The following is a 24,064-nucleotide window of genomic DNA, read 5'->3' as shown; positions in this document are numbered from 1 at the left end:
CAAGCAACAGGAAAGAGGAGCGTTCATGGGAATTCTTAGCAGATAGCATCAGACCCATCTAGGTCACTTCCCAGTTTAATCGTAGACATTGGCTATAAATACTTCTAAGCCTCGTAGTACAGTAAAGACCTCTGAGGTGACAGGACTTGCTCATGGTTTCTTCTTCGGGCTGATTTTTCTTTTGCATTCTTTAGCTCGTTATTTCTAGTCAACAACTTGTGCTGCCTGCTTCGCATTCCCTGCATGTTCAGTGTCTGTACAACGCTTGTTCTGGCGTTCTGCGTTCTAGGAAGTGCACTCAGTGCTCCAGGTACTGTCCTATTATCAGAATTAGAAATTCCTGGTTGTAGTGCCGCCTAGACGTTTACATCATGATGGGTTTCTGCTGACTGGGTCTAGTAGCAATCAACAGTCTGAATTCTGCCAAAAATGGGTACACAGGATGTAACTACAGAAAGCAAGAAAACGAAGTAAAGCAGTGTACAATGTATTCTGTAGGCTATTTCTAGCTTTAAATTGTAGAAGGAAATAATGATCTGTTTTTTAGGGTTCATTTTCTTGTTGCAGGCTGTGTGGTGGTGCGCCGGGGCTGTGTGTGGCGGTGCGCCGGGGCTGTGTGTGGCGGCGCGCCGGGGCTGTGTGTGACGGCGCGCCGGGGCTGTGTGTGGCGGCGCGCAGGGGCTGTGTGTGGCGGCGCGCAGGGGCTGTTGTGTGGCGGCGCGCAGGGGCTGTTGTGTGGCGGCGCGCAGGGGCTGTGTGTGGCGGCGCGCAGGGGCTGTGTGTGGCGGCGCGCAGGGGCTGTTGTGTGGCGGCGCGCAGGGGCTGTTGTGTGGCGGCGCGCAGGGGCTGTTGTGTGGCGGCGCGCAGGGGCTGTGTGTGGCGGCGCGCAGGGGCTGTGTGTGTCCTTACTACTTCCATGCATTTCTGCACAGGACCTATGGGATTTACTTAAATCCAGATTTTCTTGCCTAGACCTAATATTTTAAGACTGTTTAATGGATGAGCATAGCTCAAAAATGGGAGCATTTGCCCATTTCTTTGGCGAGTTTGCTTATGGACAGTGTCTGCCTCCAGGAGTTAATGTATATAGCCGATATGACCTGTTTTCAGTGAAATACTGAGAATAATACGGTCTGTGCACCAGTCACAACTTTCGTGTATTTCCATTATGAAAAGGACTTTATTCTTCCGTCTGTAATATGTGGAAGACTCCTTGTCGCCTCTCCCGATGTCTGCTTTATTAAATATAGTATTTCCCATGATATAACCATGTGATAATCTTTTCTTATTCTTCCGCATTGTGCCATTCCTCTATTATTCCTCCTAGAAATTTGAGTTGACAGCTGGGTGGTGTTATACAAACAAGCTGCTCTGCTTGCACCTGTTCACACTTGTTTTGTTCAGTTTGGAGTGCTGGACAGTTTTTTTTTGTAGAATACAACTGGGTGGTGTTAGACTTAAAGGGGCATCGCCCTACACTCACCTCATTAGCACTGATTGGAGAGTGTAGGCCTGTGCAGACACTCCCCCACATGTAACACCTAGTTGTCAGTTTATCCATAGGTTTCCTAACAGAATAACAAAGGAACAATACAAAGCTGTAATAAAATCTTCTCCAGAATGGTGTTATGCGGCATAGTATGCACGGCAGGAGAGCCTCCTTATTGGTTGTGAGATGACCTGTGACTACTGACGGCTCCGATCCTCTCCTTAATGGTTTTTTAGGCCATCTTCCAGTGTATGAGATGGCCTGTGAAAACTGACAGCTCCGATCCTCTCCTTAATGGTTTTGTAGGCCATCTTCCAGTGTATGAGATGACCTGAGAATACTGACTGCTCCGATCCTCTCCTTAATGGTTTTGTAGGCCATCTTCCAGTGTATGAGATGACCTGAGGATACTGACTGCTCCGATCCTCTCCTTAATGGTTTTGGAGGCCATCTTCCAGTGTATGAGATGACCTGTGAATACAGACGGCTACGATCCTCTCCTTAATGGTTTTGTAGGCCATCTTCCAGTGTATGAGATGACCTGTGAATACTGACGACTCCGATCCTCTCCTTAATGGTTTTGTAGGCCATCTTCCAGTGTATGAGATGACCTGTGAATACTGAAGCTCCGATCCTCTCCTTAATGGTTTTGTAGGCCATCTTCCAGTGTATGAGATGACGTGTGAATACTGACGGCTCCGATCCTCTCCTTAATGGTTTTGGAGGCTATCTTCCAGTGTATGAGATGACCTGTGATTACTGACGACTCCGATCCTCTCCTTAATGGTTTTGTAGGCCATCTTCCAGTGTATGAGATGACCTGTGATTACTGACGGCTCCAATCCTCTAATGGTTTTGTAGGCCATCTTCCAGTGTATGAGATGGCCTGTGAATACTGACGGCTCCGATCCTCTCCTTAATGGTTTTGTAGGCCATCTTCCAGTGTATGAGATGACCTGTGAATACTGACGGCTCCGATCCTCTCCTTAATGGTTTTGGAGGCCATCTTCCAGTGTATGAGATGACCTGTGAATACTGACAGCTCCGATCCTCTCCTTAATGGTTTTGGAGACCATCTTCCAGTGTATGAGATGACCTCTGAATACTGACAGCTCCAATCCTCTCCTTAATGGTTTTGGAGACCATCTTCCAGTGTATGAGATGACCTGTGAATACTGACAGCTCCGATCCTCTCCTTAATGGTTTTGGAGACCATCTTCCAGTGTATGAGATGACCTGTGAATACTGACTGCTCCGATCCTTTCCTCTCCTCCAGATAATGATGGGGGCATGAGACGTCCAGTACAATGAGCGCCGTTTCCCTTCCACCTCTTGATTTGACATGTTTGAGTCTATGAGAACACCCACCATGTTGTGCACATAATATATTCATTTTTTCCTGTAACCACACTGAAACTGAGTGTTAAATTAGCAGATCTTTTCATGTTTGGGGATTTGCAATTAAATCTTAAGTAAAGTCAGGCTGTGACTGAAGCCGCATTCATGATCCCCCCCATCACTTCATGAGTCAATGATTGCCATGTTTTTACAGACGGCTCTAGCAGCGGTGCGTGCTCCGGGGTGGGTTTACACTCCTCTCGTTAGTCAGTGGGCTGTTTGTCTTTCTGCAGGCTATTTTCTGTGTCTGTGAACTCCCCTGCTCCTGGAAATATGAGCGACCCGCAGCTATTCCTGTTCTGCGGGCAGTCTGATTATACGAAGTCGTAATTAAGATGTTGACATGAAAATTGTACAATGAACGAAGGCACCACTACATAAATAGCTCATCACGAGTGATGGGTCTGTCCTGAATTTGGCTTGTTTTTGACTATTTTAAAGAACTAAATGGGACTGTCTAATGAAGACAGCTGTCCAAACGTCCTGTTATGGCCCGTGCATATAGCCCCCATGTACTGGAATGGGGAAAGTCACAATCCATTCTGGAGTTTTCATGTTGTTCATTGGAATGGCCACCGTATTATACTGTGTATTCTCCTGTAGAAATACCGGCCTGGTCCATGGCTTCCCTTGGCAAAATTAGCTGTTTAACAGAAGCCAGACCTGGGGAAGGCAGCAATGCTTGTGACGGTTACATACTGTCTGTGTTATCAGAGGTAGCGCGCGGGAAGTACTCGTTCTGATTAAGACACCAGCTCCATATGGAGGTGCATTTCAGCCGACGATCGTTTTGCTCCATCTTTGGATGATCGTCAGCCTGTTTATTCTGTAGGATTATCAGGAATCAAGCATTCCTAGGAATATTCCCGGTAATCATGAAGTGTATCCATATAGAGGCAATGTGTGCAAATTGGTCCTCCCAGAGCTGGTATCTTTAAGGAGAACCGGTACTTCCCAAATGTTGCTTCAAGGCTGTGACCCTCATTCAGCCAAGCCTTGCTTTATACTATTGACCACAAATGTGGTAAATACACAGATTTTGCCCATCATCAGTGTTAAATCAAGGTCTAGCATTCTGACTGTGGTCCGTAAAGGGACTGACGGCGCTCCATGGTGGGGTCATTCATTTATATACACCTTCCCGATGGCTTTTCTTCCCTTGATTTCCACCCGTCTCTGGCTCTATAAAATCAATGCTGTCCATCAAAGAAGAGGGTGGTGGAGATGTATTTTCTCCCATGGAGCCCTGCCTGTAAGACTTAATATTGAGCTGGTCTCTTTAAGAAGAACCACCACTTTTCCATCATTGCCTCAGGGGTGTTGTGGTCAGTTTGCCAGACTCTGCTCTACACTAATGAGCATAAACGATCCTCCTTATATCTATTGTAAATATTTAATACTCTTAGAAAAAGCTGTCAACATTTAAGGGTATGTGCACACGATGAGGAAAACGCTGCGGATCTGCAGCGTTTCCGCAGCAGTGGGTCTGCAGCAGTTTCCCATGAGTTTACTTTACAATGTAAACCTATGGGAAACCAAAAACGCTGTGCAATTGTTGCGGAAAAAAACGCGCGGAAACGCAGCCGTTTACTTTCCACAGTATGTCACTTCTTTCTGCGGATTCCGCAGAAAACTGCAGTTGTAAAACCGCAGTGAAATCTGCAGTAAATCCGCAATAGATCTGCAGCAAAAACGCAGCGTTTTTGCCCTGCAGATTTATCAATTCTGCTGCGGAAAAATCCGCAGAGCTCCATTAGACGTGTGCACTTAGCCTAAAGTGGATCTGTTTCCAGATTTCAAAGTGCAAACGGCACACATTAATATAGAGATCTCATAGACGTGATCAAACCTAACCTGGCCAGAGTGTGTCAGAATGGCTGTATAATCTTTTACGGAAGTTTCCCTGCCTGGTATTAAAATGAACTCTAACTGGTCTTAAATATTCCTCAAATTACAGTACAGTAAGCGGTTTATAACACATTTGACATGAATTGGCAAAGTAATTACACCAGCACCATCAGGTTTAAGAGATCTATTTAATAGATTTTGTAAAATCTGGAGACAGATCCGCTTTCTTTCATGGCACTGAAAACATTGTGTCATTATATTTCATGTTGAAGGCTACAAAGAAGCCATTATATAAATATTACCAATTATTTTGATTCTGGTGTGATTGTGTTAACCTTTTTTTTCTTCTTATTTAGAATCTTTGGCAATTTTTAAACTTACTATTATTACTACTACTACTACTTCTACTACTACTACTACTACTACTAATAGTGATCAGTGAACATGTCTTGTGGGTGCTCAGATATTATGTATGCTGTTAGACAGCCACAACACATGCGAGGATTGCCCAACAAACAAGATACTCTGATAACACGTTATCTCAGCACGTTCGCTCCTCACTAATTATTAACTGTATTAAAAATTATTGAAATGTTGCAATGTTCACAATGTCCACTTAGGCTTTTTTAGACTCTTAACTTCTTGTTGTTTTAGGAAACAATACATGTACATAGCCACAATTAACATGCCTCATCCCTATCTTTTGTATTGAGCAGAGGAGCTGTGTTTTGTGGAGCCTGTGTTACCAGCTGTGTATAGAGGTGTTACCTGTCATTGTAATCCTGCCTCTGATAATGAGCTTTCCGAAAACTGTCCCGAAAACTGTTCCTGGCAGTAAGAGTCTAAAAAACAAAACCCAGTGGCCAGTGTGAAAATGGCAAGATTACTATTTAAATTTTTTTTTCGTGACATGAACCCCTCAAATAACATTACTAAAATGTTTTTAAAAATACATGTAACACAAACACCTGATTAAAACCATAGGTCGTTTTCTTCTGGCTTCCTTTTCCGCACGTGAGCCTTAGTGACACGTGGCATAGATGAGATTATTACTGCACTCTCTGGTTCCTCAGAATATAGAGCGATCTTGAATTATGTGGTTTTCATTTCTGTTAAGAAGATGCCGCTCTGCTAACCTCGTCCTTATTAGGGCCACGTTGTGCGCATGTCGTTTCCTTACGGACACTGGTTGTCTTGTGGTTTCAGCTGGCATACCTCGTTCAGTATTAAAGGACTGGAGGAAAGTGAAGAAACTCAAGCAGACCGGAGAATCTTTCCTGCAGGACGACTCTTGCTGTGAGATTGGGCCAAACTTGCAGAAATGCCGGGAATGTCGTCTGATCCGCACCAAGAAAGGAGAAGAGTCTACACACTCTCCAGTTTTCTGCAGATTCTATTATTTCCGCAGGTAATTAGGAGTCTTGTAGGCTTAATATATTTCACTGCTGTGCATTAAATATTTAGCAGTAATGTTTGTACTATGCATCGCCGTGAATCATGGCGAAATGAGATAAAATATGACTTTCCAGTTCCACCTTCCTTTTTAAAAGAAATGGAAGAGCAGCTATCAGATTTCTCCGACAAAGGTCTGTCTTGCCACCAAATAAAGGGAAGGTTATTCCTCTCCCCCCAACATCATCTTTTGTGAGGTCCAATACCCATTAGATTAGCTAAATGGTGGGTTGGGGCATCTTGGGTAATTTGTATTAGAACCTTTATTTTTGTGCAGTACAGGAAATTTTTTAGTCTGTGAGCTCCGGCCAGTACACATTAGATGAATATCGGCACAAAATCACTTTTGTCTGGAGGAGACGCGCCTCCAATGCGCTCAGAATTGCTCTAGCATTATGGCAAGAAAAATGGGGATTGGGAAGTTGGACTTCTGCATACTGATTCTTAATATTGCTGCCAGAGGTTTTTTTTTTTTTTTTAATTATTATTCTCCCAATTAAGAACATAGGCACACTTGGCTGCGTTGAGCAAACATTTCTTTAAGGGATTGGGATGAGCAGCTCTCGGCCAACTGAGTGTTCAGCTGATGGCCACCCAGTAGAGATGATCGGATCGCTTTGCACAACCCTGCTCTCTAAGTCATTGCTTTCTGGCCATGGACAGGAGCTGCACAAATTTCCTGAGTTTCCAGGTTCCCCAGCGCCTGGCGTGACATCGTATGAGTGGCACAGAGACATGTCGTCAGCCTGGCTAATCATAAGCCAAGCCTGCAATCTCACCTAGGACCGTGGACCAGATTGTACAAAGCGACTTTATTCATCTCTCCTGTCCAGGGTTTATTGGAAACTTTAATATGTGCCTTTGCATCGAATGACCGCCTTATTTTTGGGTGAAAATTACTTTTATCCTCTTGTAATGTGCCGTGGTAGGTAAATCACAGTAATGGCGCAGTCGGACAGCCGTATAAATCGGACCGAGATCAAAACACCGTGGATTGAGTGGCCGGCGGTTTTCCTGACCTGAGAGTGATGGCCGCATTGAAATACATGAAGCTGTCACTCTCTGGTCGAGAGAGCCGCCAGTCAGTCTGAGCATTGCGATCCGATCTCTCTCTGACTTGTACCATCATCAGATTGCACCCTAATGAATAAATGGGTCTTTTCCAGGACGGAGACCATGCAAGATACCATAACTTCATATATAAAGTAAAAAAAGAAACCAAGAATTAGTCTCTATACAGCCGCTATGAGGCCTGGAAGCAGGTGTGAATGGGGCCTTCAGTTCTAAATCTGCAGAGATGGGGGGATTGACTGTTTTTTTTTTTTTTTTTTTTTCCCCTCTTTTAAAAGCTAACTAAATACATTGCCAATTTTTTGGAGCCAACTGGACACCTGCGCGGGTCACCGGACCATCTTCCAAGCCCAGTGTATATACATAGTCCTTATTTGTGTGACGGACTATATGATGACTTTGAGTGTTGCAGTGAATGGAAAACTCTTGTAGTGTACTCCAAGGGTCTCGTTTTCTAAATTGCCTTCAGATGTCATTAAATCCATACAACAGACCATCGGGAACATCTAAGTGCCAAGAATTCTGTGTTCCTTACAATTAGTGCAGAATAACATGTCCTGTTCCCTGGAATAAGGGCCGATCGCCTCTGGCTTCCTCTGTGTAGTAATGTGCGATATCTGCCCAGAAAAGCCTGTTTTGGTTTAAAGGGAAAAAAAAAATTGAGGCGATTGTGGTTTAGAAGTGATAGAAGCCCAGAACAGTCTGCTTTATCTTTATTGCCCGAGCATCTAGTACATGATGAAAAGTTAAGGCAGAGATGGATGGCCGGCACTCGCGCAGGGCACAGCGCTGCTGGCACTTAAACAATTATTTTTCTGCTGTGTTTCAGGTTATCTTTCAGTAAGAATGGTGTCGTTCGAATAGATGGATTCTCTACCCCTGACCAATACGATGATGAAGCACTGAGTTTGTGGACGCACGAAAACTATGAAGATGATGAATTGGACCTCGAATCCATTAAGTATATCTTGGGTTACATCGGAGATAAATTCTGCCAGATGGTGACGTCTGAGAAAGCTGCTATGTCTTGGGTGAAGAAGGATGGTACGTGCCGCCTTGCACTGTCTGTATCGACTGGCATGTTTTTATGTACAGCGGGGGGGTCTCACATCCCGATCACACACTAAGCCCCCCTGTAAATGCCGAATGTGGGAACCATCCGCAGCCAGGCAAATGCATTCATTAAGTAGGTCGGGAAGATGAATGGATGCTGCAAGGTTCACTAACACAGGGCTGCAAATTCAATCCGTGTCTCTACTTCTGGTAGAGTGAGGGGGGTAATATTGTGGTCATTAGTCCTAATTATTTCATAGTGCCGTGCAGTTTCTACAACCCAGGCCAAATCGTATATATGAGGCAGGAAGAGCAGGGCCTAAGGCTACCGGGTTCTGCGTTTGGCTAAGAAATGACATTTGCTTTAATGGTAGGCTTATCATCTTTTTTTTATTATTATTATTTAGTAGCGTGAACTATTCAGTTATATTTAATACTACCTCTAGAAATGAAAATTATAATCTTACTTACTGAATGTTTCTGTGACAGATATCGCTCCCGCTTCCTATAAAACCTGCAAGATTGTATCCTGCAATGTAAATCTAATAAATTGCCCTTCTCCCCCAAATCTTTCCCATAAGAAAAAACTAAAAATTGGAAGATGAAGAACAATGAACAATAAAATGCCATGAATAATTGATAGTAGTCATTGTGCATGGAGCTATTGTTTCCTTTTATTAAAGCGTGTGTTTGAATATTATGAAGGATCAGTAGGGGAGAGCAGAAATGATAGCGACTGCTTTTCAGCATCTCTTTAGTATTTGTTACTTTAATGGTAGAAATAAAGTATGCTAGCATGGATTACCAGATTAATGGGGTTAGTGTGCCTGTCCACAAAATATTTCTGGACTGTAGAAGGCCACGGCTGTGTTCACACCTGTATCCGAGGCGGTTATGTGAGGCAGAGGCACGCAGCCCAGACATCTCGGCATCCCATTATAAGTGATCCGGACCAGTGTTGTCGGTGTCTTGTTGTGTGACAGGACTGACAAATTCATGGTTTCCTTTATAAACGGAAACCACAAAGCAGATGTGAACAGATGACCTTTGCTGTTAGAAGAAAACTATTAAATCAGTGAGGCCCTTCACGAATAGTGTCCCTTCTGATTTCGGCCTTATGCAGATGGTGGTTTTATGGTTCAGTAATCCTGTGGGTTGTAATAGGAGACCTATACATTTCTGTGGGGCCCAGTGTACCTCTGTGCGTGTCCACCGTAAGTTCTTCGGCAACGTGTAACTCCATAGAAATTATCATGCAAATTGTGTCTCCAAAAACATTTGTGCTCGATGGTGACGATTTTAGAGCTGAGATTTTGCTGTATAAAAAGCCAAATTGCAGAAAAGTTGCATGCACATCGGAAACATTTACAACTCACAGGTTGAAATAATAAATCTGTAGATGTTCTAATTGACCTTGTAGCCCTAGTCTTCAATCAGATGCAGCCTTGCAGAGATCACATACCTTAGAAGAGATTAATAGAATACAACGAGGACTCCATGTGCTGCCTTCCAGCGTGCTGCACACGGCTCTGCCTTGTATAGGAAGACTAACCTTATGGGGATCTTCCTTCCAAGCAATGTGGGTAATAAATGTTGGTAGGTCCTTCTTCTTTAGTGTAGCTATTCCTGAAGGCGTACCTGTCACTGGCTGCTACAGAACTGCTTTCCTTAAGTTCTGGATCCAAATAGTATCCTTTCTCCTTGCGGAGGGTGACATGTTAAGAGTTCTAGTCCTCTTCCTCTCTGAAGAGTTCTGTGAGATGTATTTTCCCAACACAAGCAACTTGGCAATGTACCACTCCATTCTCTTAGGTTACCCAACCAAGTTTCTGGCGCCATGAGCTGGCTTTATGCCTTACAGCCTGAAATGCCGCTCTAGAGCTGGCCGGGTTGCTTTTTCCAGCCAGCCTCAGTCCATCTCTGCTTCCCACATGCTATGATGGCAATATTGCCTGTGCTAGCATCCTAAAGGTACCGTCACACTAAGCGACGCTGCAGCGATACCGACAACGATGTCGATCACTGCAGCGTCGCTGTTTGGTCACTGGAGAGCTGTCACACAGACAGCTCTCCAGCGACCAACGATCCCAAGGTCCCCGGTAACCAGGGTAAACATCGGGTTACTAAGCGCAGGGCCGCGCTTAGTAACCCGACGTTTACCCTGGTTACCAGCGTAAACGTTAAAAAAACAAACACTACATACTTACCTTCAGCTGTCTGTCCTCCGGCGCTCTGCTTTCCTCTGCACTGTCAGTGCCGGTCAGCCGGAAAGCAGAGCGGTGACGTCACCGCTGTGCTTTCCGGCTGGCCGGCGCTGACACAGGATGCAGGAGGAGTGCAGAGAAGCACAGCGCCGGGGACAGACAGCTGAAGGTAAGTATCTAGTGTTTGTTTTTTTAATGTTTACGCTGGTAACCAGGGTAAACATCGTGTTACTAAGCGCAGCCCTGCGCTTAGTAACCCGATGTTTACCCTGGTTACCAGTGAAGACATCGCTGGATCGGTGTCACACACGCCGATTCAGCGATGTCTGCAGGAGATCCAGCGACGAAATAAAGTTGTGGACTTTCCTCAGCGACCAACGATCTCCCAGCAGGGGCCTGATCGTTGGTCGCTGTCACACATAACGATTTCCTTAACGATATCGTTGCTACGTCACAAAAAGCAACGATATTGTTATGTGTGACGGTACCTTTAGAGGGAGCACAGTTTGGACCACTCGGGTGACTGTCAGTCTTTTGGCGCTCATTGCCCCCACAACAAGGCAGGAAGATAAGATCCGGGAGCCGTGCACCCCTGAAGTTTCATCTGGAAACAACTCCTTACATTTCATTTACTGCATTTTAGAAATATCTTTCCCTGTATACTGTGAAGTCAATTGTCCCCTAGTCTCTTGAGTGATCTCCAGTAATTTGGTGCATTACTAATCAGTGAAATGGCTGCAAATTATTATAGAAATTGGAGGCACCAACCATACAGAGCTTGTCCTTGGGCTGTGGCAACTAAGAGGCCAATCTGACATCTTGGTGTTACCCATGTTGGGATCCCACGAGGCACGTTCTGTGCAGCTGATAGATTTCAGTGCATATTTTTCCTCTATCAACCAAGGTCATTGACCAAAAAAAAAAAGGTCCATAAAGCAAATGTTTGTACAGAGCAGATGTTCATGTTTTTCTAAAACCATTCTGCCTTTCAGCAAAAATAGCCTGGAAGCGAGCGGTGCGCGGAGTCCGCGAGATGTGCGATGCCTGTGAAGCCACCTTGTTCAACGTTCACTGGGTCTGCCAGAAATGTGGATTTGTGGTCTGTCTGGATTGTTACAAGGCGAAGGAAAGGAAAAGTTCTCGAGGTTAGTTTGCATGAAGCGCTCCATTCTGTGCAGTGTTTTCCCTGCAGAAATGCTTAGGAAGCAGCTCACCGCTTCTGTAGGGAGTGAATTACTATTTCTGTACCGCAGAAACCCCCCTTGTGTCAAGTACAGCAAGACATTTCAGAATTTTTTTAAATTTTTTTTATTTTTTTAATTCCTAATCTTTTGGTAGAAATTTCTGCTAAACTCTTCGGTTTCATGGCTTTGTCAATTAGGAAAAGCTCAAGGGTCTGAGGCGTAGGCCACTAAGTCCGGATAAGTAGAAAGAATCTACATTGCGTGGTTTTATGGCCCAGTCTTGCATTGACATTGGTTTCTGTTATAGTACGTTCTTGATGAAAAATGTAGGGTTAAATAAGCAGCTTAATACCTCCCCGCTCAGTGGCACACTATCACTTCTTGGAGTGGGCACAGGCTGAGCTATACGGCAGTCATGCGTATCAAACAATAGCGTTTCACCCGAATTTGAATATTTTTCCCATTTTCCTTAATATTATTTGGAAAAGTGACTGGTGTCATTCAAGACTATACAGTGTGTCCAACAAATAACAAGGGGTATGTGGATAGTAAAGTAGTTATTACTCTCAAAAGAAGGGAGGAAAAATAGAAAGAGTAAAAACGAAAAATAGTTGCGTCCTTAAGGGGTCAAAGTTATCTGATTGTTTGGTCTCCGACCACTGAAACTCAACCGTTCAAAAAAAGAAAGCCCCATCTGATTGATGAGCATTCACACCATTATTAATTTTATATTAGTATTTGGAGGGGGGTATATTTGTATTTGGGGGAGTAGAATCACTTTAATGGAAAAAGTCCAGAAAATGACCGATTTTTATTTTTGTACACATTCTATTTTTATTTAACAATTTCTGAAAAACCATAAAGTAATGTGCGTATATATGCATACCCACATATATTTTTTCACTCTGGCCCCTGGGGCATTTTTAGACTGATACTTTCTGACTTCTCATGAAATTTTCTGCAGGCTACTTATCAGAGGAAAAGGGTTTTGGTATGCACTCAGCCTAATACAAGGCGAGGTGCTGGTGTAATGGACCCGTGGCCCAAATAGTAGTATAAATAGTAATTCACCGCACTCTCTTATGAATAAGTGATGAAGGTATAGTGTCAATTTATTAAATAAGGACTGGGAGCATAACAGAATATTACAGCATAAGCGATACAACGTTTCGGCTCAGCCAGAGCCTTTGTCACGTATTCGCTTATTTCAGCAAGAGAATAGTGTGCAGTAAGGGAAAAGTCCCAGTTATAAGATGCAGATTCTTAGGTAATGCAGTGAATATGCTCATGGATTACTTCCATCAGTTAACATGGACCTGCGGCGTTCGGGTATGGAGCGGCGCTCCCGCGCTGTGCTCTGGTGTCAGACTGAGCCGGGTCTCGTCTGACACCAGAGCACAGCGCGGGAGCGCCGCTCCATACCCGAACGCCGCAGGTCCATGTTAACTGATGGAAGTAATCCATGAGCATATTCACTGCATTACCTAAGAATCTGCATCTTATAACTGGGACTTTTCCCTTACTGCACACTATTCTCTTGCTGAAATAAGCGAATACGTGACAAAGGCTCTGGCTGAGCCGAAACGTTGTATCGCTTATGCTGTAATATTCTGTTATGCTCCCAGTCCTTATTTAATAAATTGACACTATACCTTCATCACTTATTCATAAGAGAGTGCGGTGAATTACTATTTATACGGCTACTTATCAGAGGCAGCATTGTAATGACAGGTAACATCTCTATATACGGATGTTATCACAAGTTCCACCAATCACAATAGGCGATGTCACAGCTCCCCTTCTCCCCCTTTGCACCCATCCCTTAGTTGCAATATTTCTATTTTATATTTCTAAAGGAAACTGGACAGTGAACACACAGGCCGCATGGTCTTATGATGTCACCTGTGCATGCTGGACTCTGAAACACAGCAGCATTTCAAAGAAAAGCATACTTTAATAGCCACCGAGGACCAAGGCGCATGGTTGACCTGTCGGAAAGGCCGGTCCCTGTAGATTTCTCCCTATCTGCTCCCTTTACGTGACTGGTCTCTCCCTATGCAGAAAAAACTGAACTGGAGTATAAGATGGCATCCATGTAAAATAGGAGTGTGTTCACACTATCCATTAAAGGGAACCTGTCACCCCCGAAATGGAAGGTGATCTAAGCCCACCGGCATCGGGGCTTATCTACAGCATTCTGTAATGCTGTAGATAAGCCCCCGATGTATCCTGAAAGATGAGAAAAAGAGGTTAGATTATACTCACCCAGGGGAGGTCCTGTCCGATGGGTGTGACGGTGCGCAGGCGCTGGGCCTCTCTGACCTTTCCCAGTGTCTGCGCACTGCAGTACTTTGCTCTGCCCTCAACAGGGCAGACAAAGTACGCCTGCGCCAGAGCTGCGGCGTGAAGACAAGAAGAGGACGTCATCGTAAGAAGATGGGAGGCTCCAGACCGGACCGCGATGCCCAGGTGAGTATAATATAACCTCTTTTTCTCATCTTTCAGGTTACATCGGGGGCTTATCTACAGCATTACAGAATGCTGTAGATAAGCCCCTGATGCTGGTGGGCTTAGCTCACCTTCCATTTTGGGGGTGACCGGTTCCCTTTAATCATACAAAACCCAAGACAAAAACAAAATGAACATATACCCTGCTTTAAGTAAATAAGTAAAAGCAATAGTGCATATAAATAACACAGGGTACCTATTAACAGCCATCCCACCAGCGTCAAGTTGTACCACAATCAGGATGGTCCTAATCTCTAGTATTAAAACCTTACCGTGTGCCAAAGTGGCTTCAATGTGAATAAGGCCCGAGCAGGACTTTGCACCGAATGGATACCCAGCAAATAGGAAGCTATATAGAGTTTCAGGTTTCTGCACTCAGTACAGGTATGGGTGTTTTTTAGGCAATCACTGCATGTGTTGGGGTCGTTGAAGAGCTGCAGGGACTCGAGCCTTTTTTTCGAGCATGCCGAAAATACTCGATTAGGACACAAGCGTGCTCTGATAACACCTTATGTGAGCACGCTCGCTCATCACTAATAGCTTCTCATTTGCTGGGTATCCATATTCGGGACCCCGTCCTGCTCTGCCCATGGATGTCACTGACACATGGTAAGATTTTAATACTGTTGTTTGTCTTGGATTTTCTCTCCCTATACATGAAAACAGGGAGCAATCGGTCACTTTCGGAGTCAGATATACCTGGCTGAATTCATATAGCCAGTGCTATTAATGATATAATATATTTTTATTTTTTTGTTGTCCAGAAACTACTTTTTTTTTCTTCTTTTTCTTGGACTGTCTGTCACTGCAGCTCATCCCGTTAATGTGGATGCCAGACATGGCCTCTGGTCAAGGTGTATAAACAATAAGACCCTTTATTTACCCCTTTTAAAATGTTTCTGATAGTAGTTGTAGATGCTGAATTCCTTGTTCGGCGTTCACAGCAGCTATAAATAAATAGTCATTAGTTCCTCTGCCCGTACGCACAACCTCCAGCGCCTCTGTGCCGACCTGCTGTCCTCACGTCATTAATGTAGAGTGAATAGATATGATCGGATACATAGATCAGACAGTTTCATTAATAAATCATTCTGAGTTTTTGTAGGGTCGGGGGTTTTAATCAAATTAAAACATAAATCCATACTATGATAAATAGAATTGATCAAATCCCTGTATATTTAATGACCTACGAATTCTGTCAGAATGATGGTAAAAATGGGTAAATGGCTTCCCCTGCTCCGAGCAGCAGTGTAAATTACCTGTCAAAATGCTATGATTTAGTGAAGACCTCACAGGACAGGGTGTATCGCTGTAAATAACTTTTGTAAGGATGTTCATTGATCCAAGGGCCCCGTGTCCACAGAGGCAGCCTATAAAGTTGGAAAGTGCCAAGATTGATTCAAAAATTCTTAAAAATAATCTTGTAATATTTAAGGTAACAAGTCTCCGTAAGGGTAAGGCCAAATGGAGCAGCCGTGGTGTGGCCGCAACCAAGCCATTGTCCACTGCAGGTTTTTTATTGCTTGTTAAACAACCTCTTCATTTAGTAGGCACACAGTTTTTTGTTTTACCTGGAAAATCAAATCAAGTAATTGTTTAAAAAGAAAAAGAATGCTGCAGACCACAGCTGTAGTTTGTGCTGCAGCTCGACTGCTACAGTTGGCCTTACCATAAAAGTGGCCATAGAGGATCATAGTAAAATATAATGGATGGGGGACCAGGGAAGGGTGCAGGGGACTGGTTAGAGCAGTATTACTTCTTTTTATTTTATATCATAGCTAATTGCTGGAAAACTCTGTAAAAGAGTGTTTGGATTTTTATGATCGTGGAAATGTGGGGTGTATTAGTCGAAAGTTCTTTTCTCTAGGGCGATGTAAATAATGAAAGTGGAGCTCTGACTGATTGCAATGGGCAGCACAAATACTTTTAATGTAAGAGTCACTTCATTGAGTGATTCAGATCTTCTCTGTCCAGTTGTACAGACGGGGCAGAAATAGTTAGGCTTTGTTTACTTATTTGTTTTTGCTGCATTTTTGGAGCAGAAGCTCTAAAAAAAACAACAGAGTTTAAAAGCCATGAGATTTGATTGGAGAGTTGGGGAACAACTGGTCCTAAAACTGTTCCAAAGAACTTTAGTGTGAACATAGCCTATTTCTGCCCTGCGTGCACCGCTGGGGGAGAAGGTAAGATTCAGGGTAAAAAAAAAAACTTCACAGCTAACACCACATTTCCCCACTAATGGCACAAAAATCTAAAGGGATTTGTGTGCCACTATACAGGTAGTCCTCGACTTACGACGTTGATCCGTTCTTACGCGGCGTCGTAAACCGAATTTCGATGTAAGTCGGACCATACATTCATACAGTACTGTACCATAATAACAGTACAGTACTGCAAACACTTAGCCTATCCAAACACCTATCCTAACACAGTACCCTACATAATTAGGGTGTTACGGCGTGCAGGAGACTCGTTTTCCTTGTGTAACCGGGTACAGTACAGGACTCTATTCTTCCGCCGCTGCTCGTAGTTGCATGTAGTTCGACTTAAGACGCAAAACCGCCTAAGTCGGAATGAGGCGTTGTATAAAGCGTCGTAACCACGAAACGATGTAACTCGAGACCGTTGTAACCCGCGGACTAACTGTATACGGAGAATATCTCCGCAATAAAACATACAAAGTAGCATGCCAAAAAGTGTTGGTTACAAATGTGATGCTATTCTGATGCACTGACATAAATGTAAGCTGTGTTTTAAAGAGTCTTATGGGAAAAAATGACTTCAAAACGAGCACAAGCTCTCGGTGCACCCTAGCATCTTCCCACCTTCATGTTTTCCATCACTCGCCATCCTTGACAGCTCTGGCTTTACAGGATACAGAGGGTGGAAATTGATGGAATGCAAGTAGTTGGTGAGGTTCATTCAACCCTTCGGGCATGTCAAGGGTGCACTGAGCGCCTCTGCTTTGCTCTGTGCTTTGATACTGATTTATTGTTGGATGGTTTTTAGAGACTCACAATAACTTGTGTCCTTCCAGATAAAGAGTTGTACACCTGGTTGAAATGTGTGAAAGGACAGCCACATGATTACAAGCACCTAATGCCTACACAGATTATCCCCAGCTCGGGTAAGTGTCCCCCTCACTCCCCCCAAACCTTGAGATTTGGTAACCTCGTATGTGTTTAATACTAGATGAAATGTTATTCCTAATATGAACACGGTTTGTGACCCGAGCGCAGACAGATGTGTTTGGACCGGCTGTGGGGCTCCTGGCGCAAGCTATCCCTTGTATGTATTCATGAGGCTGTTGAGTTTGGGTCTGGAGACCTGTTTGTTCCTCACAGTCCATACTCAGACCATGAAGCACGCAAGTGTGTAACCTGCGTTGTATTATTTCTTGTTATTTAAGTCATCAGGTTTTATTTTATTTATTTTTTTTCTTCAGTTCTGACAGATCTCCTCGAGGCAATGCACGTCCTTCGAGATAAATTTGGGATTAAATCACACTGCCAGTGCACTGGTAAACATGGCTCGCAAAACGCCAAGTTCCCAGCAATGAACGGAGTGTCACAGGTGAGGCCACATTCTAAGCCAAGCCTAATGATCATCTGGCCAAATATCTACCCCATATCGTCTGCAGCACAGCGTTTACCCTCCGTCTATGCTTCCAGGGCATGTAGTTATTGATGAAGACTCAAATAATATAATGCACAAGACTTGGATATTACAGTCCATGTATATGATCAGCTTCCTCAATGTGAAACCGAAGATCAGAATAATTATGAATGTTCTGACGGTGAACAGTGGACTTCACAGTCTGAGTCAGTAGGGGATTCTTTATCAATATTTTTGAGTCTAACTGGGTGTGGATCTAGGTTAACTGGGTACAGAAAATCAAAACTGGAAGGTTTGCCGGCTCTCCAATGCTTGTAGAGTAGCAATGACATTTCCATTCAGGCGGAAATAAAAGGTTCAGACTGTAGATTACTCACGGAAAAATACTTCTCCTCTAGCCAAGTCATTCCTGATGAAAAGTTCACTTTACTAATTCTTGTATCATTGAATTTTTCATCTGCAATCTGAATTTTCTGTTTATTTATACCGGCCAACCATGGCCAATATATAACCACTAGTGATGAGCAAACGTGCTCTGAGAGGTGTTATCCGAGCATGCTCGGGTGCTAAGAGTGTCTTCGGTGTGCTCGAAAAATATGCTAATGTCCCGCTGCTGCATGTCTCACGGCTGTTCGACAGCCACAACATATGCAGAGATTGCCTAACAAACAGGGCTCTTAGCATATTATTCAAGCACACTGACGTCACTCAGTTAGCACACGAGCATGATCCGATAACGCTGTATAAGAGCACGTTCGCTCATCACTATAACCACCAATCAATCGGCTATATACAAGGAGATCATTACTGGTTTGTTTAGACAAACCGACCAGAAGTCAATCCTAAATGATTGTTAATACAAGCCTAATTTGCTCATAAAATATCATAGAGGCAGCACAAGCCTATTTATACAGGTCTGGACACACATTGCAGAAAAGACGTTCTGTTCTGGTACTTCCAGACCCAGTGCCAGGTAGATGGGGTGGTAAATGGAGGTTATTTTACGACACAGATTAATAATTGTATTTAATATTTTAGGTGTTGCAAAATGTCCTCAATCACAGTAACAAGATATCTCTGAGCTTGCCGGAGTCGCAGCAGCACAGTCCTTGTCAGAAGCCCGAAACCAACGGTAATGCAAGCCCAGGAAGCGACACAAGTACGGACAGCAAGCTGGCATCCCCAGAATCCCACTCCTCACTGCACTGGCTGGCAGATCTGGCCGAACAGAAGGCGCGAGAAGAAAAGAAAGGTAATGTCCATATATCCCAGTAATAATTCACACACAAGTGCAGTTGGTGCCTTTGCAATATATGAATGTCTCCACAGTACCATGGTGTGGGTTGGCTTATCTTTGTGAAAACATTGTTTTGCTAGAAACTGTATAACTTAAACCTTAAAGGGAGTCTGTCACCCCTTTTATTCGATATGAGATAAAAATATCGTTCAATTTAGCGTGAGCTCTGCATTATCGCAGTACCTTTCATATCCCCAGATTCCCCACCTTTGCTGAGAAATTACCTTTGTAATCTCTCCGGCGTCCTATGTAAATTACCCTGGTCTGATGGGCAGGGCCTATTCGCCGTCTCTTCCCCCGCTCCTCGGCTTGCTGGACGTAATGAGATCTGTGTAAAGACCTCTAGCGCCTGCGCAGTATGCTTCCACCAACTGTGGGCAAAGCATAACATCATTATTGCGCATGCACCGGCTTTTTTTCCCTATGCTCTGTGCCCCGGAAGTATTGCTGTGGAAATCTTGTGTTCCTGGACTTTGCATGGAAAGACTTCCGGGGGCACAGAACGTCATGCAAAATGCCGGCGCATGCGAAATAATGAGTTTTATGCTTTGCCCACTGTTGGGCAAAACATACTGCGCACGCGCGAGAGGACATTTCAATGCGCAGGCGCAGGAAAATAACGCCAACGCAGTAAAGAAGAAAAATAAATGCTTAGAGCAAGGCAGGAGGTGGGAAGTTACGGCGAATAGGCCCCGCCCATCTGACCTTTTCTCAGCAAAGGTGGGGAATCGGGGGATATGAAAGTACTGTGGTAATGCAGAGCGCACGCTAAATTGAACGATATTTTTATCTCATATCGAAAAAAGGGGTGACATACTCCCTTAACTTGTAGGTTACATGCTAGGCTAAACTTCACTTTATGAAGACTAACTTCAATTTTTGTTTTGTGCTTTCTGGATTGCAGAGAATAAAGAGGTCCCGGTGACCAAACATATCAAAGATGAACAAGATAACGAAGTTGTGAACTCCAAATCCTCCTCTCCTACATCCCAGAACAGTGAGACAGGCTCCACCCTGCGCGACCTGCTTACCACCACCGCCGGCAAACTGCGCCTGGGATCCACGGACGCCGGCATTGCCTTTGCACCCGTTTACTCAGTAGGAAATCCAGTGAGTGTCGGCTACACCAGGCTACAGTGCAGATCTGTGTAATCGTCACTGTGCGCTCTTGTATTCCGGGCACATCCATGTTGAAACTATTTGAATTGCAGAAATCGGGGGTAGGAAAAATGTGCTGAGAGGGGAAAGTTATTCTCTTGGCAAAAACTCTCTGCAGACTTGAGATACTTGCCAAAGACAACCGAGAGCTTGGAAGTAAACTGCAAACAAAGTTGTCTTTGAATGGGAAATGTGATGCAGTATTTAACATTTAATTGGCGTAGACAAGTTAAGTCAAGTCTGAAACTAGTACAGGGAGCAGCGAAACCTCCCCGTGCGATGGTGAGCCAGGCGGTGCGTGTGTACAGGACACTGAGCTGTACGAGCACGTCATGGTTGGAAGTGCTGGACTTGTATGTTCTTCTCCTTGTGCCGTTCATCTGCAGATCAGAATCACAATGGCTACTCACTGGGATGGAGTCACATGCATCAGGGTTTTAACAGGAATTTCAATAAATGGAAATCTATTCCATAAATGCGAGTTAGGATGTTTCTGCAGCACGTGGGTAAATTGCTGAAAGCATTTAGATCAGCTTTGCAACATACCTAGAGCTAGTGATATGCCCTTAAAGGGGTTGTCCACTACTTGGAAAACCTCTTCTCAATGTCTGTATTCCGCCGTGTAAAATAAAAACAGCCTGTACGTGCCTCTATAGCTAGCGCTGTTCCAGCGATGTCCGAGTTCTCGTGAGGTTATGTCGCCGCTTCTCTCTCACTGACATTCGGAAGAAGTGAGAGCTGCTGCTTTCTGATGTCATCTGGATGTCCGTTACAGGGAAGCTGCCGCTGATGGGCTGCAGGGCTCCCCCGATACAACAACATCACGCAAGCACCTGGTGCCGAAATTGCTGGAACAGCACTGGAGGCGAATGCAGGCTTAGAGTATTATAGTAAGATGGGGTTGCTGGAGGGGTCGACAACCCCTATAAGGCCCTACGCTTGCTAGAATAGCATTTATGGAACCCGCTGATATTGTCAGGCTCAGCAGACAGTCTCGTGTATGCGTGGTCTCCGACTGACAGATGTCAGGGGAAATGAGGATCCCACCTGTCTGATTTTGGACTGCTGATCCTTTTCCTCAGTGAGAAGTCTGGCTGCAGCTCTGTCATGGAGAACATTGGAGCGCAAGCACTCTTGTGCATGGAGCATATGTGAGAACTATTGTTGGTAGACAGCCATCTATTGTATATAAGGCCTCTTAAAGGGCTGGTTTACCTTAACCACTTATCATACATTAACAGAATAGGTATCAAGTTGCTATGAAGTCCCCCATTGGAATGGAGTAATGGTCGTCGTCCATGCTCGTCGCTGCCCATTTATTATCTATAGGAATGTCAGAAATAGCACAGCGTTGTCCTTGGCTTTCTCGATCAGTCTCGTACAGTCGAAATGTGTATTTCTGTTATATGCAGCTGTGCTGTATGTAGCACATATTGAGGGGTAATCCTGTTCTTTAAAAAAATGGTGGTCTATCCTTAATGTAGGCTATCAGTGTTAGATTGGAGGCAATACTGGTGGGTAGTGTCACAAGCACCACTCCTGGTCCATCCTTCATACTAGCTGAGATCTGTACCCGCACCGACCTGATACTGTCAGACTATCCTTAGGATAGACCATTAATTTTTTAGTTCTGGATAATCCCTATAATAAAAGCATGTATACATTTGGGGGCCGTTTACGGACACATGAATTCTGACGACCATGTCTTTAAGCCTTTGTGCTATATAGCTTGTAGGTTGTTGCCTTCTGCTTCGAATGTCTGATGAGTGAAGTGTAAATCCACAAAATGTCTGTGAAAAAGAGACTGTCCGTAAGCCATCAGAAATCTGAACACTATTAAAGATATTTGCAAGCTTGAAATATTTTCTTCTTTGTGACACCAGAGCGGTAAAGGCGGAAGGTCCATGCCAAACTTCTTGGATGACATCATCGCATCAGTGGTTGAAAACAAGATTCCTGCCACAAGGTCGCCTAAACCCAGCATAAAAGCCGAGCCAAAAGAGGAAATATCTGAAAGCCGCAAGCCACCTCTGGACGAGAAGACGAGAACGTACAATGATATCCCACATTCTTGGATCTGTGATCGTTACATTTTATGGTTAAGAGATCACCGGCACAACAGCAACTGGAAGCTCTTCAGAGATTGCTGGAAGCAGGGGAAGGTGAGCAATCCACACAGGGCCGCTCGGAGGCTGGATAAAAGGCTTTAGTTTTTTGCCTAAATCTTACTCATTATTTTAATATTCTGCAGCTTCCTAAAATACCCCTTTCTTCATTTTTCACGATCTCTGCTTGCCCATGAGCATCTGAGACAGATTTACTGTAAGACTGTAACGCAATGTCCATGTGTCAATTGGACATTATTATGGTAGGTTTTCAGTCTCTACCGGAAGCAGAGGTATTGAAAATGGGAATTAAAGCGCGGTACATTAATTTCCATAAATTGTTGATGTACGCCCTTCACACCTCACCCAATATGTTCTCACTTATTAAAATATATACTTTTACGTATTAGAGTACCTAGTCTCTTATCAATTTAAGAAGCCACCTAAAGGACCCGACTTTTGATAGTGGGATTCCGTCAAGCAGAGAGGGATCCCACAACCATCTACGTCTCTCTCCTGTGAAAAAACGGGGGCGAGGGGAATGAGTGCATCCTAATCATTGGGTCCATGCAGTGTATTTGTAGCTGGAGATGCACATTATTTTCAGATACAAAAGAGCAAGGAAAACTTTGCAGATCTTTGTTTTCTACGCCCCTATTCCTCCGCAGCAGAATGTGATGACTTTTATCTCGATGATTTCCGTGCGTCATCATATAATCATTTTTGGAACCGGAGAAGAGCGAGATGTTTTCAGCCATCTGTTTCCATCCTCGCATCTCAGCAGTTGCCAAGTGACAGCACCAATAAGTTGCAGTAGACAGTAATACTAGAATGACAAAAAGATGGAGCAGGAACGCTTACGGAGTCTGTGCCCCTCTGTATTTGTTAAATCTGCAGCTTTTTTCATTAAAATATGATGGTATATTCTCATGTGGCAATTTGTTGTAGACATTTCAGTCTGTTCTATTGAGGTTGTTTCTGTACCACATCCAGGGGTTTCTGCTTGGGCCTTTTTGATGTGTGATTTGCCACGTGTGAACACTTCCCTAATGTTATAAGCTGTGCTACATGGCGACGGTGGCCGTGACACATTACACTGTGATGCAGTAATATCATATCGCAATATGTCACAGAATCTGTATAGCAACTTGCTGTTTGCAAAGTTTTCCCATCCATTTACATTATGCTGTGATGTAGCGCAATGTGTCGCTGCCAAAGTAGCGGTGTAGCCCCAGTGGTAATAACGCATAACTGTCTTCAAACCACGTGATTTAGGCTTTATTAATTGTAGTAGTATTGTTTTTCATAGACTGTTGTGGTTTCTGGAAATCATAAGAAAATGAACCCAAATCTATGGAAATCGGAAGCAATCGGCCACGACTTCGGGGAACATCAAGGGGATCTTCTGAACTGCAAAGAAGGAATAGTGTCAAGCGGCAACGTGAATGAGTTCTGGGATGGATTCGAGGACGTCTCCAGTAAGTTCCACAAGTGGTAGAGAATAATAAGGCGCCAAAGATCACTGATTGTCTAAGAGTTATAAATCTAGCTCCTCTGATTGCTCTTATTTCCTGCACAAATAGAACGACAGAAACTTAAAAACGGCGAGACGATTCTTCTAAAACTGAAAGATCAGCCTTCAGGAGAAGACTTCCGAAACATGATGCTTGCCAGGTATTGCC

At 44.0% G+C, this 24,064-nt stretch overlaps 1 protein-coding gene across 2 annotated transcripts in view; it reads left to right on the top strand.

The window, feature by feature from the left end:
* The window catches only part of JMJD1C (jumonji domain containing 1C), a 262,318-nt gene that overhangs the window by 226,839 nt on the left and 11,415 nt on the right, over window positions 1–24,064 (top strand). For both annotated transcript variants that reach the window (XM_069753629.1, XM_069753630.1), the window contains 10 exons: window positions 5,942–6,143; window positions 8,088–8,302; window positions 11,508–11,660; window positions 17,245–17,334; window positions 17,653–17,780; window positions 18,861–19,074; window positions 20,024–20,229; window positions 22,161–22,439; window positions 23,692–23,860; window positions 23,966–24,056. In XM_069753629.1, coding sequence (XP_069609730.1) covers window positions 5,942–6,143; window positions 8,088–8,302; window positions 11,508–11,660; window positions 17,245–17,334; window positions 17,653–17,780; window positions 18,861–19,074; window positions 20,024–20,229; window positions 22,161–22,439; window positions 23,692–23,860; window positions 23,966–24,056 — 1,747 coding nt within the window. The remainder of the gene's footprint in view (window positions 1–5,941; window positions 6,144–8,087; window positions 8,303–11,507; window positions 11,661–17,244; window positions 17,335–17,652; window positions 17,781–18,860; window positions 19,075–20,023; window positions 20,230–22,160; window positions 22,440–23,691; window positions 23,861–23,965; window positions 24,057–24,064) is intronic.

The sequence above is a fragment of the Ranitomeya imitator genome, chromosome 2 (assembly GCF_032444005.1).
Source record: "Ranitomeya imitator isolate aRanImi1 chromosome 2, aRanImi1.pri, whole genome shotgun sequence".
Taxonomy (NCBI): Eukaryota; Metazoa; Chordata; class Amphibia; order Anura; family Dendrobatidae; genus Ranitomeya; species Ranitomeya imitator.
The sequence above is the reverse complement of the archived record's forward strand: the minus strand, read 5'-3'. Positions and strand labels throughout refer to the sequence as shown.